Consider the following 19,762-nt stretch of genomic DNA (forward strand, 5'->3'; position numbering starts at 1 on the left):
GCTTGTCAGTAAATAGTGAGGAGGTTTTCCTGAGTATGAAAACCAACCTAAAGCTCAGTAATTTTGTAATTTATATTTTCTGTTAAAAAGCTATAATTTATCAAGTATTAATAGTAATGGTAATAGTAATTTTTGCCCTGTTTAATGTACAGTGTGTTTCAGTCCCTCTGCTGCAGTGTGGAATTTGTCAGAAAGTTGCAGAATGAAATTAACACCTGCCAACTTGGTTGGGACTTGGGTACTTTCTCCTCTCTTCTGTGTAACATGCTTAAAACTGAAAGGAGGAAGAAAGTGTTTTGACCTTCTTTTTTTAGTGCTAATTGAAAAACACTGTGTCCAGTATATGAGACTTTGGGATAGAAAACATAAACTTCAGGGATCTTGTTTTTCAAGAACAAAGTGGTGGATTGCAGGGCTTTAACCAGGGACGTTGTGGAAGCCTCATACCTGGAAGCATTCAGGTTGGATGAGGCTCTGAGCAACCTGCTCCAGTGGGAGGTGTCCCTGTCCATGCAGGTGGGGTAGAACTAAATGATCCTTAAGGTCCTTTCCAACCCAAACCATTCTATGATTGTACGATTCTATGATTATTTACTACTGTTATCTACTTGTTACCTAATATGTTTGGCAGCTGTTAGCTGCAAAAGTGGACAAAACTTAACATAACACATGTAACTGCATTTTCAAAATCCTCAAATGCAATGAAGGTGTACAACTGAGAATGACAGCCCTTTTGAGTACATGGGTTAATGGTATTTATACTCAGCAGGCTTTGGATACATAGATCTAAGGTCACAAAATGAAAGGCAGACTGTAATGTTACAAGTGAAGTGCTACAGGGCTGTAAATGTAAGGCCATTAGTGTTGCACAGGTAAAGGCACCCTCCAACGTCGTGAATGTGAACAGCAGTAAAATTCAACAGTTCTATTACTCTATCAGTCTGTTTTTATGAGACAAATGTGTTTTGCTACATCACAAGTCATTTGAAAGGAACATGCCTGACAGGCTGCTTGTTGAAAGGACACAACCTGATAGGCATCGATATTGTAAATCTAACTATGTGGATATCCATAACTTTGCCCAGGCACCTACAGAGTTGCTTGGAATCCGAACTCACAGATAGTATAACATTTGCACTGACAGTTCCATCAGGGCTTGAACACGTTGGCCAAGATTCATGCAGCTGAACATAGGCACATGGCTGAAGCTCTTAATTTACAAGGCAGGAAAAAAAAAGCAAAACCAAAGACTTTGAAACCAGCGAGTCAGATCTTAGTCTGAAACTTTGTGAGCCCCTTGAAATAGTTCAAGCTTTACTGAAATACGTCAACTTAAAAAGCCCATTGTACTCTAATGTAAACAGCATATTCTATGATGTAAGCCAGCTTCAAAGACTTTAAACATGAACCAAAGCACCAGTCTGTGCTTCTCCTTGCTTTAAAGCCACCACTTTGAGGCATAAAATATATCAGCACCTATGTTGTAATTTTAGTCACCAAGTAGGTATGGGCAGCTGTGCTGTACATCAATAAATGCTACATTTCATAGGTGAAATTTAAAAGCAAAATTTACAGTGGAATTAGTGGTTTACCTCTAAAAAAAACTGTATTTAAATCTGTTTAAAAGTGAGCATGGAATTTCTTTATGGATGTTTTACTTTATCAGTTCACTTACTTGGGACAAATCAGATAGACTACAAAGCACTGCAATTACTTTTTTGTTAGTGTGAGCTTCCTAGAACAAAGGTGTTAAAGAATAGCATAAACGTGGCCTTCTATGGAGAATATCAACATGATATTAGACATTCCCAGCACTGTTGTTTTCCACACTTACTAGTAACAGGTATCAACAGATTTTACTTTTCTTTCTGCCTGAAAATGTGTGGATAATAGGCAAAATAAATTTGCAACATTATTTTCAAATTAAGGATGAGGTAGACAAGGAACATTCAAATAGCTAATTTTTTCACCCCATTTCTTATCCCAACTACCTACCATTGATCTGTCTAGTTTTTAGTGTCTGGTGCAGTAAGAGGGACTTGAAGGTGAAGGAATTTCAGCTATTAAAGGAATGGAATCTCATATGCAATTGACCTCACTGAATCTTAACTTTCCAGTGTAGCTATATGGCTACTGCAAGGCCACGGCTTTGGCTGTTCCTAATAGTGAGACACAGAATGGGATAACAAGTTAGCATCCAGGACTTTGCTGTCTCTCTGTCTTGATCAACAGGTGCTTAGATGAGTAGATTACATTTTGTATGCCTAGTATTTGGACAGCTAGAAGGAATTTAATCTACAGCATTTTCTATTTCTTAGCTGTATCATTAACCCTTTCATTAGGTAAGGATCTGATGCTTAGTCTGAAGCTCTAATACTGTCAGAGTTAGGAGTATGAATATGGCTCACCTAGTGGAAAGAATGAGCAGTCCCAACTGAATGCATTGACCTTACGAAGGAACTGAGATGTTTCTTTCAGGATAGCCGCTTCACTTCAGTATAAGCTAAGTGTTCAGTTTAGTGGCAAGCTTATTTTACAGAAGTTTTCCATGTTTGCCTGAAGTTATGTCTATGGTAACTCAGACCAATGTAAAACATGAAAAAATTCTTTGTGTCTGAAACTAGGCAGGGCATTGAAATAACATTCAAAAACATAAATCTGAGTAATGAACTGCATATTAAAATTCCCTTCTGAGAGAGAAAAAAAATCCAAACTGCAATTCCAGTATTTAATGAGTGAATGAAAAGTCCCACTTCCCATAAATAGAATGTATAGCAATCAAATTTGACTATTCTGTAAAGCTGTATTGTACCAAAGTTTCATTATTTCAGCTACCCTAGATAAAAACCTTTTAACTCAAACAAGATTCAAAAACATTAACGTGTTTAATGCAATAATAAAAAGGCATGTGAGAAGAGTTTTACTAAAGTAGCATTCCAATGATCTGCTAAAATATAAAAGCAATCAGGAGAAAAATCACTGGTTAAGCAGTTAAATTAACATTTCATTATTTTTAATTGAGTGAAATAGCACTATGTGCTATATTTTATGCAGTTTCAATAAACAGAAATCAACTGTAACTAATTTGAATGCTTTATTAAAGCATACTTCAACCTTGAAGTGTGAATTATTGTGGATAATTAAGTGTATTACTATACCACATAACCTAGCAAATCAAGTCACTTCAGTGTACCAGAGATCAGTGAAGTATTAATAAAATAATTGTTCCCTTCTTAGCATCCCAACAGACTTATAAATGTATGTTTTAACATGGCATAGTTCAACTAACTGTCTGGGAATATTGCTCAACAGGGTACATAGAAAAAATGTACTTCTTTATATGGTCTATATATATATTTTAAATATGAAATGTATTTTACAGGCCATTTAAAACCAAAACCAACAAACAAAGCAAAACACCTAAAATACTCTCTTAAGAAAAATCCATTGGAAATGTTCATGATAGAAAGAAAAATAATTGGGTCAAGCCCAAAACTCACTGGCTATCCTATTAAATAAAAATCATCATGAATCATTTCCTGGCCTTCAAATGAAGTACAATCTGACTCATGCCACCCTTTTACTCTCAGACTTTTTTCTAGTTTTTTGTCCCCTTCCCTCTTCCAAGCAGACTGGCTGAAGAATGGCAAACTGGCATGTACAAATTCCAACGTGTGCCCAGCCAGGTGTCATTCAGAGAAATGCTAGTTGGAGTGAGCCAAAAATATACTGCATTTACTGATAGCAACTTAAAAGCATAACTAAATGCATGCCAGTGTTTCTGCTTGTGGATAGGCCTCTCTAAGCTCTACCTAAGTCATTTTTGCAGAGGCAACCAGAGGGAGCATTTCCACTGAGTTCACCAACTTCAGCCAGTTTCCCTTTCCTCTGTCCTTTCTACGTGAGTCTTTCTAAATGATTACTTCTGTATGACTAGTATCCATTTCGCTTTTAAAATGTCTTCACATTCATTCTAGGGCTTTTTGGTATTTTCCTAAATCTTTATTTCCTAGTTATTGCTCTAAATAAAATCTTTTTTAAAAGATACCAGCAAAGGCACTTTGCAGTGTATCTGACTTTATAGGCAATGAGGACACTATCTGGAAATCACTACTGGGCCAAGTATTTCAAACATGTCAAAAGGTAGCCAACTTACATCATTAACTAAAGATAGTAATATTTCATTAGTAGTCCAGCTTTTTTTAAAATTTTCCTTTTGAGTCAAACTGATGTTGGCATTCATGAAGACCAGTATTTGACGCTTTTTCAAATATCATTACATTGACATCTTATTGCAGTGGAATATTGCTCTGTGACTGTTGATCATAATTTTTTAATTTAATTTTATTTTATATTCTAAATATATTTAGAGGTGCAGAATTATTTTTTTCTCCTGCTGCCATTCTTGGGTTTTGGTATTAGTGGTTTTTTCTCCTTTTCCCAGGGAGCATCCTAGATGGGGAGCATCCAACACAGCCTTGGCTAGGTGGCTTCCACCAACCTATGAAGATGGACTCAGCCAACCTCGAGGATGGAATCCCAATGTCAGATACAATGGAGTCCAGCTACCCTTGGTTAGAAATTGCACCACAACACCAACTGAAACACTTTCACTGGGCTATAACCTGTCACCACAGCCCCCATTTGCATCAGTAAATCAAATAGCAGAAGAAGCTGTTGAGGTCAGATAAGGAGCTGCTGCCTTTGCTAAAGAGTAAATTCAGTCAGCCTAGTAGTGAGAGGTTCCCTGCACCTGGTCTGGGGGAAGCCCAAGGAGCAGAGGAGGGGGGCACTGTGACTACCTGGGGGCAGCTTTGCCAGAAAGGATGATGATGAAGAGCAGGCAGGACCTGAGCTGGCCATGGTCCCAGCATGGCTTGCACCAGGCATGGGGCAGCCAGAAGGCCTTGGAGTGGTGATTACTCAGCCTGGAGAAGAGGCAGTGCAGGGTTAACCTAATCACAGCCCTTCTGAGCTGAAAAGGCTGCCATAGAGAGGAGGGTGCACACTGACATGGCAAGAACATTGGAAGAGGCTGCCCAGTGAGGTGGTGGAGCCACCATCCGTGGAGATGTTCAAAAAAGGGGTAGATATGGTGCTTCATAAGATGGTTTAGTGGTTAGGGGTTGTAGGGTGGATGGCTGGACTTGATGATCTTGAAGGTCTTTTCCAACCTTGATGATTCTATGTTTCTATGAGTCTTAAGAAGCAATGGTTATAAGGTTACAAGTTGCTCCAGAGGAAATTTTGTCTCGTTAGAGAAAAAAAATTGTTGTGAGAAAAAATTAAATGTTGGAACAGACTGCCTAGGCAACTGCTGGAATGTCCCTCACAGGACATACCTGAGAGCCAGTTGGATGGGGCTCTGGATAACCTAGTTTCGGCTTTCAATAGAAAGCTGCACCATGTTGTCTCCAGAGTTACTTTACAGCCTAGACAGCCTGATTTTATGAATCTTTGTTTCAATAATGGTGCTGTTACTCAGGGAAAGAGAAGGGGGAAAACAGGGTTGGGTGTTAACTACATAAATATAAAGCACACAGATGTGCTAACTTTCATTTTTGGATGCATGTTTACCATTTCTTCTGGGTTAGCGTCCTTTAACTGAGCAAGTATTACTGTGAAATCATAACTTCATACTTTTGGCTAGCCCAAGTTACTCAGCTAAGAAGGCACATGGATTTTAGCAGCTCATATACTTAAAAAATACCAGAGTTGCTACAGAGGGAAGTTTGAACAAAAAAATATTTGCATAGAGGACTGGGTGAAAAATTCCCCAGTGCACTGTGCAATGATTTCGGCTGGATTTACTCTTTCTGGTTTGTCATCATTGCTTTGAAACCTGACTTTTAATGGACTCAAAATCTTGTTATTTTAACCACCATATGTTTAATAAGGATGAACAAGAGAATTTAGTGTTAATGTCACCTGCAACTCATGTTATTAATTAAATAGCATTGTCTCCAAGCTGCACAATTTAGCACTTAAAGATGAAAACCTGACATTTACACAGATAAATTTTCAGTGGATGTTACAAACTGCCTTTTCCTAGATTCATTAGGGTAAATGCTTGTGAAGCAAGACACACAAAAGCAAAACTACACGACTTCACCAAATCCAATAATATATGATCATCAGCAACGTTCTCTATTTTGAAGTAAGATAGGATAAAACTAGTGCCACAGATTATTTTTCTTCCTTTTTTGTACTTTTAGCTATCCAGCTATATCCTTTAAAAAACAACATGCAAAAAGTGTGGAGGTGAGAGATAAGTGTGAGGATTACTATAAAGCAGTATTAGAACACAATGCAGCTGTGCAAGTTAACAGTGATAAGAAAATCTTACTAACTGCAAGAAAAAAAAAAAAAAAGTTGTGCTTTGTGGCCCCTAAAACTATTAAAACATTATAAAGATTTGTATTCCTGAAGGGTTCTGTGTATCTATGCACTTGACTATTTCAATATAAATCCTGATGTTCCTAACAAGTCCCATGTTGCCTCTTGTCCTTACCACTTCTATTTAACTGCACCTGCCTTATACATTCATTATGTAGCCCTTCTATTTAGTACAGATTCTGTGGCTCTATTTTATGTGTGCCCTTTCAATTGCTTAACTTCTAAGGCAGCTACTGTATGCGAGGGAACATTTTGCAGCATGAGAAAGGAATCTGTGAATAATAATGATACCCTAATCATGGCAAACTGACTGCTGTTTTTGCTATAATGGTTTTGCTTGGTTATTAGTATAGGCTGGACATGTAGCACAGATGTCTCCACATGTTCCCACTCATAGCATCTGTATCCCTATACAGCTTTCACAGAAGTGCCTTAGAAATATATTTTAGCTTCTCCTTGACTTGGAAAATAAAGCAGAACTTTCAGCTACCATGTATTTACAACCCAGCTTGTCTCCTGGGCTGCATAAGCTGCTCCAGTTGTGTACAGAGCAGCACAGAGTCTCTGTATATCCACAGTGATTTGAGGTTGCCCAGCAAACAGAATCCATTTGTTATGGGAGCAGAAAACAGAATAAATAGAAACAAATCTTTTAGACAGTTTAAAAGAAATGTGTGGTTTTCAAAATTCTCTGGAAAGGAACAGATCAAAGATACTCTGCTCATTTGGAAAATATATAGAAGAACTCGGCTGAAACATCTTTGAACCTGCTAGTGGCACCGGATCTCAGCTCCTGAACAAAAATAAGTCTGTCAGAGGCTGGGTTTTTATTGTTGCTGGAGTTTGTCTAGTTTTGTTTTTAGGCAACCCATTAAAAGTATTCTACAACGTAAAGTATCCTAAGGGGAAAAAAAAAATACTTTTATCACTGTTCCCCCTACTTTTTAGTGTTTTATCATTTTCTGAGAAGTAAATAATACTTGGCAGTCAAGGTACATTTGTTGTCTTCCCAGGTTCGTGAAGTGACAAAGAAAATTATTCATGCATCTAATGAGGCTGTTACAGAAGACAACCTGTATTCTGATATTATTATGGTATGGGGGCAATACATAGACCATGACATTGCATTCACACCACAGAGCACAAGTAGAACCACCTTCCTAAACAGAGTGGAGTGCCAGATGTCATGTGAAAAACAAAATCCGTGTTTTCCAATAAAGGTAAGATTCAAGAGAAATTTCAGATTCTGGACAGGTAAGTAAAGTAAAACACATCAATGATAAACATACACTGAAATAATTATAAAGCAAATTAATCAATCATCCAGAAATAATAATGATAGAAAAACTGAAAAACAATGCAACTGTTAAATGAAACAGGTAGATATTTAAATTGTTTTGTAGAGCTAACAAGATATAGCTAAGGCACTTAGTACAAATATCAAATTTTTATACCCCTCAGGTTTATGTTGCAGAGAAACGTAACTAGTCCCTCCCAATGTTACTCTTCTCATGCTTTAAGGTTTTGAGTTCCATTGGGGGAACCAGGGAAGTAGTCATAAATAATTCTGGTTTTAAATTGCCAGCCAGATAAAGTGAAAGATCTTAACTTTACTCAGTGAAAGCAAACTTTTGAAGAGAGCTGTCTTTTCAACATGTATAAAATGTTCTTCAGGGAGTTGCTGAAACTTACATCTCCCCTTCGCTTTGAATAGATAGAAGACATTCATTCAAAGCTTGTTAGAGGGTTGGAAGAAACATAAATTGGTATAAATATAGAACCCTGTAATCTTGTCTGATTATTTTAAAAGTACAGTCATTCACTCAAAAAATTAAGTAGCAAAGTCAAACCACTATATGGTTTCTGAAAGTGCAGCCTGTCCTCACACTACAGGAGTGCCCCACGTCCAAGACAGCCCTTGGACTGATGCCTGCCTCTATCCAGAGCAACCTGAATTACAGTCCTTAGGGTTGGAGCTTGATTACTGACCAGCCTCTCTATGCACTAAAGCCAATGTATGGAATAAGTTCCATGAGAATAGAAAACTTTTCCCCTCAACACTAATAACTATGCCACAGTCTCCTTTTGCCTTAAGTGTCTGATGCCATTTCCATTAAACGTAAAGGAAAATATTTAGCTGACTGTTAATGGTAAGCAAATCAGGTCCTGTGTTGAAAGATGGCTCACCTTCCATTTGGTAAATCTAGTCTCTCTCATCCAGGAGATGTGGACTTTTAAAAGCTTGCAAGCATAGCATGAGAGCATTCAGAAAGAGCAGACACTTCTTAAAGAATTATGTTTTCAGGGCAGTAAGTGACTGCCTAATGTGGTTTAGCCACAACAGTTTTAATTACAATGAGTTCTGACAAAAATCACCAGTTTACTATGTCTCAATTTTGCATTTGGGGCAAAAAATTTTATGTTCCATTTATGCTGTTGAGTCATAGCCTCAGAAGAATCCCATTCCCAAACTCTTATCAGGAGAGGCTAGGACAGAAGTCTAATTCCTGAGCAACAGTGCTTTGCATGTTGCAATGAAGGAGGTGGAGTGTGTCAACACCATATGACACAACATGGCTGTGTATTGACTCCCATTTTTAAAGTCAGTTTGCTGTACGTATAAAACTGCAAAAGTCTTTGAAAGTTGATGTTTTGTCCTTATGAAATATTCTTTGAAACAGCACAATTAGTATTGATCTTCGAGTGCAAAACCCCCACATTTTTTATTACTAAATAGATTTTTAAACTGACAAGAGACTAATACTCTTGCCTGTAACTTGAATTAAATGTGAATCACAGGGACAGTAGAAGTCCAATTACTGAACTCTGACTAGTTCAAGCCTAGAAATCCCATCTGCTTAAAAAGAGGCAATTTAAGGTATCTTTGAAAAATTATTCCAAGAAAGGGAATAGGGTCAAGATATACCCATGTCTACCTTTGAGAGTTAGTTCCTGATACTCAGAATGGCCATGGTGGGGGGGACATATAAGGAAGTTCAGATACAACCCAATAAGTATCAGATAAGTTTCCCAACATGTGGATTCATTACGTGATCACAGTCTCATGTATTTTTCAATTCTGTTGTGTCATTATTCTGTCATCCACAGCTTACAGGGATAGATATGAAGATGGTTATTCTTTTCTGTTTATTATGTGTCTAGTATTTCGTAGCTATTTTTGTCAAACACTGTATTTAAAAAAAAAAAAAAAGGGGGGGGGCTGGGGGGGCTGTGACCAGAGCAACTATTTTTTGAACACTGAAACAAAATGCTGTTATGACCTAGAACTGATCTTCTCCCTAAAAGCTTAATTAAAGCTAACTTCCACCTATTAAATATTTGGAAAACTGCAACAGATATCTTTATATGTTCAGTTTGTATATGAAGAAAGTGTGGTTTATTTCCAAAGACAGTGAAATCAATAACATATTATGCAACAATGTAAACATGGAGTCTGAAGTTTCCACTCTTGCTGTGTTCCTAGAACAGTGGCACCCAAGGGAGAATCCACCCACAGAAAAGAACAACCATGCTTTCAGCTGCACACTCGGGAATTTTCACAGGGAGGGGAAACTTCTGACTGTGCAGGTTAGGGAAGCTGTCTGGAAAATGTTCTGAGGCAGTGCAATTCAGTGATGGATTGAAAGCTGTGGTAGTGCATTAATATTAATAACAAGTGTAGGTAAATGATTCATAGGTTAGCAGGAACCCTTATGATTTTCTATTCTGGACATTTTAATAATAAAGGCTAGAGAATTTCACTCACCAATTCTCACATCAAGCCTGTAGCTTCTGGTAGAGCTTGAATGTTCCTTTTCTGTATCTCTTCAGAATCCCACAATGTGAGGAAAAAAAAAATAAATATAAAAATCACTATCTAGTTCATACTTCTTTTACAGCAGCTTGACACATGGAGCAGGGTTGTGGACGTAACCTGTCATTCCTCAGATGTTTATTTCAGGTTAGGACTGAGACATAATAGGGCATTAGCAGACTTTCATCAGAGAGCTACTGACTTTATCCAGTATTAATTACGTTGCTGACAGTAAGTTAGACATAGTGCATACACACAGTAAGATACAATCCTGAAAAGCTTTCAGACAGCTCAGATTCAAAAAGGTGGAGAAATCAGTGAAGTGAGCCCAAGCCTTTTGCTTCTGTGGTTCAGACGTAGCAGCTCACAGCCCAGTGATAACATTGATTATCTTCTGAGATTCACACCCACAAATAAACATTCACGTTTTTCTCATTAGCAAACTTTCATAGACCATAAGCTAGGTTTTCTTTGAAGTCTACAGCAAAAATCCTTTACAAGGTCACTTCCCACAGAACAAGTTCACATTAAGAAAGACTTTTTTTTTTAACTGAAATAACGGTTTAGACATTCTGGTACACTGAAACAATTATACCTTTTCATTTTCCTACACATAAAAGAATTTCACCATAAGCAGGCTTGACTATGCATATATAATAACAGTTTAAATCAACAAGCAATTATACTAGGAAAGCTATTGTGGACAGATAGGGCTTTGTTTTGAGTTTTTTCCATCTAGAGTTATGCAAGGCAAAGAAAAAAAAAATATGTTAATGTTATTCATTAGTTTTGAAAAAGAAAAAAATATTATTCTGCACTCTTTTCATCAGAAAAAAGGGTTTGTTTCTTTGGGGTTTTTTCCTTGGAACATTTTTTTATGTCATGTGAATAATAGCATAAGGAACCTCTCATTTGCACATTCAGCTGCTGGCTGCACACTATTCATCCCATGAAAAAGGAAAGGACTACATTATGCATCTCTGCCAGTCCCTTAATGTTCATTACTCCCGTTTTCCTCCTTTGGGAGACAGAACGGTTAGAACTAAAATGGCAGAGGCAGTTCACTAAAGGTTATTCAGTAGGAATTCACTGTTCATATGTTGATATGTTAATTCACTGTTAATATGTGTTGTTGTGAACCCTGCTGTTTAACAACTTCAAGTCATCTCATACTCTTTTTTTTCCCCAGTGTTACCTGAATTAGTTCAGGTTTTCCCTGTTGAGTCTCTCAGACTCAATGCTGTGGTTGTTGAGTTCTGGCATTTGTGGTATGAGATGAGCTTCCTGCTTATATTAACAGCTAAAAGGGAAAAGAAGCCACAATCATAGCAAAATAATTAATAATAGAGACCTATACTAAATAGAAAACCAAAGGTAGAGAAATTACTGATTTAATCTATCAGTAAAAGAAAGAAAAAGGAAAAGAAATTATGTATTTCCTTAAAAAATAATTTACCTGATTTGCTAAAACCTAGGTAGTGGAGAAACATTGGTAGAATTTCTTTACCAAAGAAAACTTGAAAAGCAAACTAAACCTTTTCTTAACTTAAAGGCTGTATTGCTGTCAATCCCGACTGACATGACCTGTCAGCATTAAGAAAATTTTACTTGGTATAATAAATGAGGCGATGATGTTATTATATGGACCTCTAGAATTCCATTCTAAAGTTGCCTTCTTGCTCTTACCCCCAATATAATAACTGTTTTATATTCACAGACCAATTTCTATATAAGAACGAAGAAGAAATTACATTAGTTTATATAATACCTGCAGCATATTCATGCTAGCACACAAATGCTGGATCACCATTTGACTTCAGTCTCCTGACTGCGTGTGTAGGTCAGACTGAAGGACTGAGAAGTCTCATTTGGCTAAGGCTGTGTGCAGCCTTTGCTTTTTATAAAGACAGTCATAATTTAATACTTGTTAGTCACCTCTCACTGCAAAATAATGTGGGAGAAGGATTGTGGGGGAGTGGCGGAAAGCAGAGTGAATAATTTCATATGCCTTTTTTTTTAGTTAGGAAACTGGATTAAAATTAAGTATTGAAACAAAACTTTTATAGTGTGCTGCTGCAGACATAGAAAGTCTTCATTAGGTTTTTATGTACACATGTAAACCTGCTCTGTCACTTGGTATTTAGCAGAACATAATTTGACCAGATGTTTGTGTCTTCACTGTGATACATTTCATGAGGAATTTTGATTGTGAAGCAGACAAATTTAAGTGTAGAACTACGCAGAAGGGATTGCTCTTATGACAGATGAAAGGTTTAGAGGTTTATTTCTGTCTGCTTAAAAATGGTTGAATCATCTTTTTGCTTCAATCTGACAGAAAAACAATCTCTATAGGCTCAGAATATGTCACTCCACTAGATGATATCTGAAAAACTGAAAATTGAGACAGAGGATGGAAATATTTACACAGGCCTTACGTCCATATCCACAACTCTTACCTTCACCTCAGAAAATACTAATTGTTTTTAATGCAGGTAGCCACCAATGATACATTATCAGCAGAGATGGATTGCTTGCCTTTCTACCGCTCATCTCCTGCGTGTGGTGATCATGGTGTTCTCTTTGGAAATCTATCAATGCTAAATCCAAGACAACAGATAAATGGCTTAACTTCTTTCCTTGATGCTTCTACAGTCTATGGCAGTACCCCTGTCATGGAAAACAAACTGAGGAATTTAACAAGCAAAGAAGGCCTTCTTAGAGTAAATACGAAATACTATGATAACCATCGGGAATATCTGCCTTTTACAGACCAGATTCCATCACCTTGTGCACAGGACTTGAATGCAAGTGGAGGTGAGAGAATTGAATGTTTTATGGCCGGGGACAGCCGATCCAGTGAAGTCACATCTCTGTCAGCTATGCATACACTGTGGCTGAGAGAGCACAACCGCCTGGCCAGAGCCCTGAAGAGCATCAACAGCCACTGGACTGCTGAGACTGTCTACCAAGAGGCACGAAAAATTGTTGGTGCTCTGCATCAGGTTGGCTGCTTATTTGCTTATCTGCATGTTGCAGTGAATATCTGAGAAAAGAATCAATGACAAAACTTCAAATCTGATTGTCTTTGGGGGTGATGTTACCTTTTACTTGACACTTAATTCTGCACTTCAAATTTGGCATGTATGAAGTTTGTCCTGTTTTCCACTTCTCTGAATGCAACTTCCTTGTACCCTGGCAGTTTCTACTCTGGTTCATCTTTCTGCACGCTTCTCTGGTGTATAATTTTTCTATCAAAGAGGCCTTTTTCAGATGCATTTATTTCTAGAGTTTTTTTGGTAAAGGAAACAAAAATAATGTCTCTGTATTTCCATAGTGTTCAAAATGCTTCCTTTCTCAAAGGAATGATATAAATTAATTACTTTTCTGTCTAAAAAACGCCTGTGTGGTGCTCAGTGATGTATTAATGCATCAATTTCAAGGGCTGCTTTTTGTAGGAAATAGGAGGAAAAATAAATACAGGGCAATACAGAAGAAAAGAGTCCATAATAATGTTTGTATTAGACTTCAGAGTAGGAAAATCAATTTCTATTCAGTATTTTTCCTTTTTCTTCCAGGGCTTTAACTTCTCTTTTTCCTCACTATTCTGCTATTCAGTGTGATCAGCTTTGGGTCCTGCAGACTTCCACAACCATAAACAAAAAAAAAAAGAAAACATTCAACCAGATTTCTCTTACACAAAATGTAATCTGCTTGCTTACAGTGATAGAGGCAGTCAAATCTGAATGACAACCGGACCAAAGTGCTAGCCCAATAGACAGGAGGATGTTGTGGCTTCCTCTCATCAGGTCCAGTCAGTACAAGACCAAGCACATATGCCCTGTAGGCATGCATGTGAGTGCACACAGGGAGGCTCTACAGAGGGATCTGGACAGGCTTGACCAGTGGGCTAAGCATGAGTTTCAATGAGGCCAAATGTCATGTCCTGCATTTTGACCACAACAACCCCCAGCAGCACTACAGGCTTGGGGAGGAGTGGCTGGAGAGGTGCCCAGCAGAGAGGGACCTGAGGGTGTTGATTAACAGCTGGCTGAACAGGAGCCAGCAGTGTGTCCATGTGGCCAAGAAGATCAACAGCATCCTGACCTGCATCAGGAACAGTTTGACCAGCAGGACCAGGGAGGTGATCTTACCCCTGTACATGGCACTGGTGACGCTGCACCTTGAGTACTGTGTTCAGTTTTGGGCTGCTCACTACAGAAAGGACATTGAGGAGCTGAAACATATCCAGAGAAAGGCAATGAAGATTATGAAGGGTTTGGAGCACGTCTTATGAGGAGCGGCTGAGGCAGCTGGGGTTGTTTAGCCTAGAGAAAAGGAGGCTGAGGAGTGACCTTATTACTCTCCTCAACTACCTGAAAGGAGGCTGTAAAGAGGTGGAGGCTGGTCTGCTCAATGAAGTTATAAGTAATAGGAGAAGAGGTAATGGCCTCAAGTTATGCCACAGAAAGTTTAAATTGGATGTTAGGAAGATTTTCTTCACTGAAAGGGTTATCAGACATTGGAACAGGCTGTCCAGGGCAGTGGTGGAGTCACCATCCCTGAAGGTATTTACGATGTAATACTTAGGGATATGGTTTAGTTAAGAACTTGTCAATGTTAGGTTGATGGTCAGACTTAGTGATCTTTAAGGTCTTTTCCAACCAAGGTAATTCTCTGGTTCTGTGATTCTGTCATCAGCTAACTCTTCACACCCAGATAGCTCCTTTTATCCCCTTTTTCCTCTATTTTCCTTTTATTTTCCCCCTGTCCCCCCAACCCCTCCCTTTCCCCACCTCTAGTCCTTTCCCTGAAAGTCCCCCTGTGTCATCTCCTCCCTGCTCCCCACCATGAATTGTACCCCTTAGCCAACTGCACCTTTAGCTTGTGTGACATTTGGGGGACAGTTTCTTTCATTGGCACATCTTGTCACATTTCAAACCCAAGCTTGGAATCTGGCTGTTCTTTCTGCTGGCCTGAGGGACTGAATGATCCTATGAGCCCTTTTTTGATTAGATTACTCATGTTGCTCTGCCTGAAGTTGCTCCTCTGATCCTTATCAGGGCCTTTGTGTTTGTGGAGATTCACCTTTAAACAGACAACGTAAAAGCAGTGATTCAGTCTGTCTGCTATAATACATAATACTGGATGAGCAATATCAGGAACAGAATAAACTGAAGGCTGGGGGACTTCCATATGCTTTCTGATTCTTGCAAAAGGATTTTTTTTGTAACAGAGGGAGAATTTTTTGAAGATATATTGGGGAAAGATGGAGGAAAATTTCATTATTCTGATAAAACACCCTTTCTTCTGCCACTATTTGTAGTCACCAGAATATGTTAAGAAACCTCTTACATTCTCTGGAATATTTTTCTTTGCACTTAAAGCCAGATAACTGCAAAAAAAGTAATGTTATTTAATTGTATTAAGTCTGTCCTTTTGAAGAGTTTATCTTTTTTAATATGTATTTTTTGTTTACATTTACTATGTCAGCTCCACTGCTGTAAATGTGCTGTTTGCACTAAAATAATGGCACTGGCAGGTCAGAATTGTTAGTACTTTCTAGAAGAAAAGTTCAAATCCAAAAATAGGCCTCTGTGCTTTCATACATTTCTGATTTAGGTCCGGTAATATTATGGCCTGAAGGAAAACACTTTGTGCAAGGCAAAACACTGCTCATTATCTCTACCAGTATCACAAACTAATGAGATTTGCCTATGGCTCATTAGAAATGTATTTGAGTTATATCTAGCTGGTTTAGAGACATTCATTCAAAAGAGATAATTGGAGTATCTCTATTAATGGGGCATGCTAACCAACACACTAATGACAGTTCCAGTTGAAGTTACCTTGAGATTTCAACTCCAAAATTTAGTATCAACTGCCACACGTTACTGAAATTCCCTATTTTTTGAATTAGTACTTTCAAACTTAATGTTTACCCGTAGGTATGTAATTATAGAGAATTGAACGAAAAAGCTTCTCTTCTGTCTAGAATAAGGAGAATTTTAAAAGTCTCTCTCTAGACCATACTTTTCCCCTTAGATTTTTTTATGTTTATTTTTCACAGCCTTTTGTGCAAAAAGACATTTTTTCATTGTTATTTAATAACATAAATGAAACTATTTGCTTGTTTTGATTGTTCCTATTTTGACCTGAGAAAACAGAGTTCCTCTTTTAAAAATATTTTGAAGAAAATAGCTTAAATTTTTTCTCCTTTAAATGGAGAGTTTAGACAAAACAGGAAAAAAGTGCTCAATTTTGCAACTGCTACTCTCTTAACATTGCTATTTTGTACATATATGGTTTGTAGGATGTATTTGCATGTACATGTGCTGTTCTTTCCAAAGACCATTTCCCTTGATATGCCATTTGGATTTTGAAAGGCGGATGGTGTGGCACTAGTTAGAGTGAAATAGGAGTTTTGCAGATCAATCTGAGTAAAATTGTCTTTGATTTCTTACTGTACCAAAGAAACATCTCTGAATTTATGGTGTTATGGCCAGTCAATCCCAGTTGTAGTTGACAACCACCTATAGTTTTCAGTGTGTATATAGGTGTATTTTTCACTTCTTGCTGCATCTGCTTGTGTTCTCTGAGCATCTCGCATCACTACTTCTCTTCCCTGATCCAAGGCATGGGTTGAAAGTGTGTCTCTTCTAAGGCTGAACTACCATGAGACAGTAGAAATATTGACATTATTGATTGCAATTAATTTCTTCATGAGGTTCCAGTGGAGCTTGAAGTTGACGCTATGAGGTGATGAATGTCTCCTAAGAGGAGCTCAGATTACCACTAATCTCATGAACATCACAAGTTATTGACACCACCATGTACCCTTCAGATTCAGACTCATATCCACATACATCCCTTATGATGCTGCAAACAACTGAAAGTTAACTTATTCATAAGTAAACTCAAGGAGAGTAGTAAATGGTAGAGCAGTTCATTGTACTTATTTGCAATTTCTTTTCCATATAGTCCCTTTCAGGCTCTGATTTTATTGTTGTATTTTTAGGCAAGCACATCCCTTTGTTTCCACAGAAGAATCTCAGTTGTTGAAGGAACACTTTATTGAAGGAAAGAATTATGCTTATTTATGCCATATATGAAAGGAAATAAATCTTTCAAATCACTCTTTCAGAACAGGGAGGGCATGCAAAAGAATTTTAACAAAATAGTTTTGATGTTTGTCAGCTGTACAGCTTCTTTAAAATTTATAAATGCATCAGTTGTGAGAACTTGTAGCAAGCCTCTCCTTGACTTCGTGCAGGAAATTGAGGCAAGGTATGTTCTGTTCAGATATGACACAAAGACTGGATGCTACTTGCTGATGTTCTTTAGATATACTTCCCTGTCAGACTCTGTTCTGGCAGTATCAGCTTCTGCTGTATTAGTAGCAACTTAGTATGTATTGTCTAAAAATCACATACAACCTGATGGAGCCTTATTTAGCTATGCAAAGTTTCCATCAAATAGATGCCTCTCCTGGCTAAAAACAGGCATACAACCTCTTTTTACCTTTTTGCCTTTTAATTTTCATTTCTTGAAATGGCAGCCCTTCTTTCCCCACCAAGGAAACAAGAGATTAAGATCTTAACTTTGGAGCAAATTAAAATTCTGGATGATTTTTCCCCTTAGGGAATCTGGTCTTTATGAGCAGCTTAGGTTGGGATTTCATTCACAATGAGCCAAAAAATTAGTCATATCAGTATGTCTGTGTCCATGGCTAACCTAGTATTAATGTATTTACTTGTAAAAACTAACTCTAAACCTAAAATTAGAAAGGAATGTTGTACTACAAAACCTTTGTGAAGGTAGCCAAAAGTTAATTCCTCAAATGACAGTGTAAGTATTCATTTCTAGCAATTATTTCATTTTCTTTATATGTTGTATTAAAGGAACTGCAAAAGGAATTCCAACCTATTGTCTTCCAAATATTTTGTTCATTTCGTGATCTAACCTGAAAAAGTAAAGAAGTTACTGCCTCTGCCTTCTGAGAGAAGACAGTGAATCCTGGAGGGGTTTGCTTGGCTCTGTGCTGTGCCTGAAATAAAGATACAAGTTTTTCATAAGGTCATTTCATGCCAAATCGCTTTTCAATATGCACTATATCAAGCTCAAAATACATTTTCTGTATATTTTATTGCACATTATATTGAATCTATAAGGTATTTTATTGAGTTCTTTATGCTTCATATTCATCCCATTATGCTTTATTGAGTTCAGCGTAATCTTTAACCTATAATGCACTTTCATTTTATTTGGTACATTAAATCGTTCTCCCTTGGTTTTTTGGCCATGATTACTCATCAGCTTTTTTGATGCAACTGTAATGCTATTACATAATAAAACCATTTGACAGAAGGTGTTTATCAGCTTTTTTATTTTTGAAGTGTGTTTTTTAGGAGTCTATAAGTTGGCTTCAGTTTAGCATAAAATGTCCACGATGGCGTGCTGGGCACCAGCATTTGAAAGCCTAGTCAATATATCAGATATTCAGTAAAGAGGATTTGTGTCACAAATCTATATCTGAAAATAAAATCTGTTCATATCCACAACCATTCTTGAATTATTTTCTAGTAATTCATGCTTACCTTGCATTATAAAGGCATTATAATTTACACCGTCACAACCAAGTTTTCAAATCTCAGCAAACCTCTGGTGAGCTGGATTACCCCCGTGGACTGGAAGCGAGCAACAGTGGTAATTTTAACTCAGAAGACTTTGGTCTAGTATTTGCGGTAGGAGCTAAAAGGGGCCTGGCTTGTTGTACTGCACTGACTTGAGCCAATGCTCCTCGCCACTCATTTGTATCCTTAGTGCCAAAATAAGAATGATATTGTTTACCAGCTAACACTGCTCTTAGCCTTGCCAAATGCCTGGGGCTAGAGGAGTGAAGAAAAAGACATTTAATATGCGGGAATCATGACTATTCATCTGTAAAAACACTGAATGATAAATTGTTTCTTTTTCTTTTCTTTCAGATTATTACTTTAAGAGATTACATTCCCAAAATCATTGGTCCAGATGCTTTTAATCTGTATATTGGCCTTTATACAGGTTATGATCCCACAATGAATCCTACAGTTTCTAACATATTTTCAACAGCTGCTTTTCGTTTTGGTCATGCAACAATCCAACCAACGGTAAGACGACTGGATGCACACTATTTAGATGATCCAGAACTCCCAGATCTTCATTTGCATGAAGTTTTTTTTAGTCCCTGGAGGCTGATTAAAGAAGGTATGATTTTATTTAAACTGTTTGGGTGTTGTTTTTTTTCCAGAATATTGTAACTTTTTTTCAAAGTTACTTATTTTGAATTAGAAATAGGAATATTTATTTAATTACATCCCTGATTTAAGTTGTTGGATGGGTTCCAGAGTATTAACATTAACTGGAACAATTATTCTGAGTTAAATAGCTCTCTAAATCAGACAAAAGCTATTATCCAGCTTAAACTGGTCTGGTATATTGACAATAGATTGGTGAATGATGATTTAAGATGAAGATATTTCATATATTTGTTTTTTTGTTGTTTTTTTTTTGTGG

At 37.4% G+C, this 19,762-nt stretch overlaps 1 protein-coding gene across 1 annotated transcript in view; it reads left to right on the top strand.

Moving 5' to 3' along the window:
• The window catches only part of TPO (thyroid peroxidase), a 39,504-nt gene that overhangs the window by 10,911 nt on the left and 8,831 nt on the right, over window positions 1–19,762 (top strand). The window contains exons 5-8 of the mRNA XM_051613791.1: window positions 4,445–4,574; window positions 7,410–7,616; window positions 12,703–13,212; window positions 19,195–19,453. Of these exons, the coding sequence (XP_051469751.1) occupies window positions 4,445–4,574; window positions 7,410–7,616; window positions 12,703–13,212; window positions 19,195–19,453 (1,106 nt within the window). The remainder of the gene's footprint in view (window positions 1–4,444; window positions 4,575–7,409; window positions 7,617–12,702; window positions 13,213–19,194; window positions 19,454–19,762) is intronic.

Source organism: Apus apus, chromosome 3 (assembly GCF_020740795.1).
Source record: "Apus apus isolate bApuApu2 chromosome 3, bApuApu2.pri.cur, whole genome shotgun sequence".
Lineage (NCBI taxonomy): Eukaryota > Metazoa > Chordata > Aves > Apodiformes > Apodidae > Apus > Apus apus.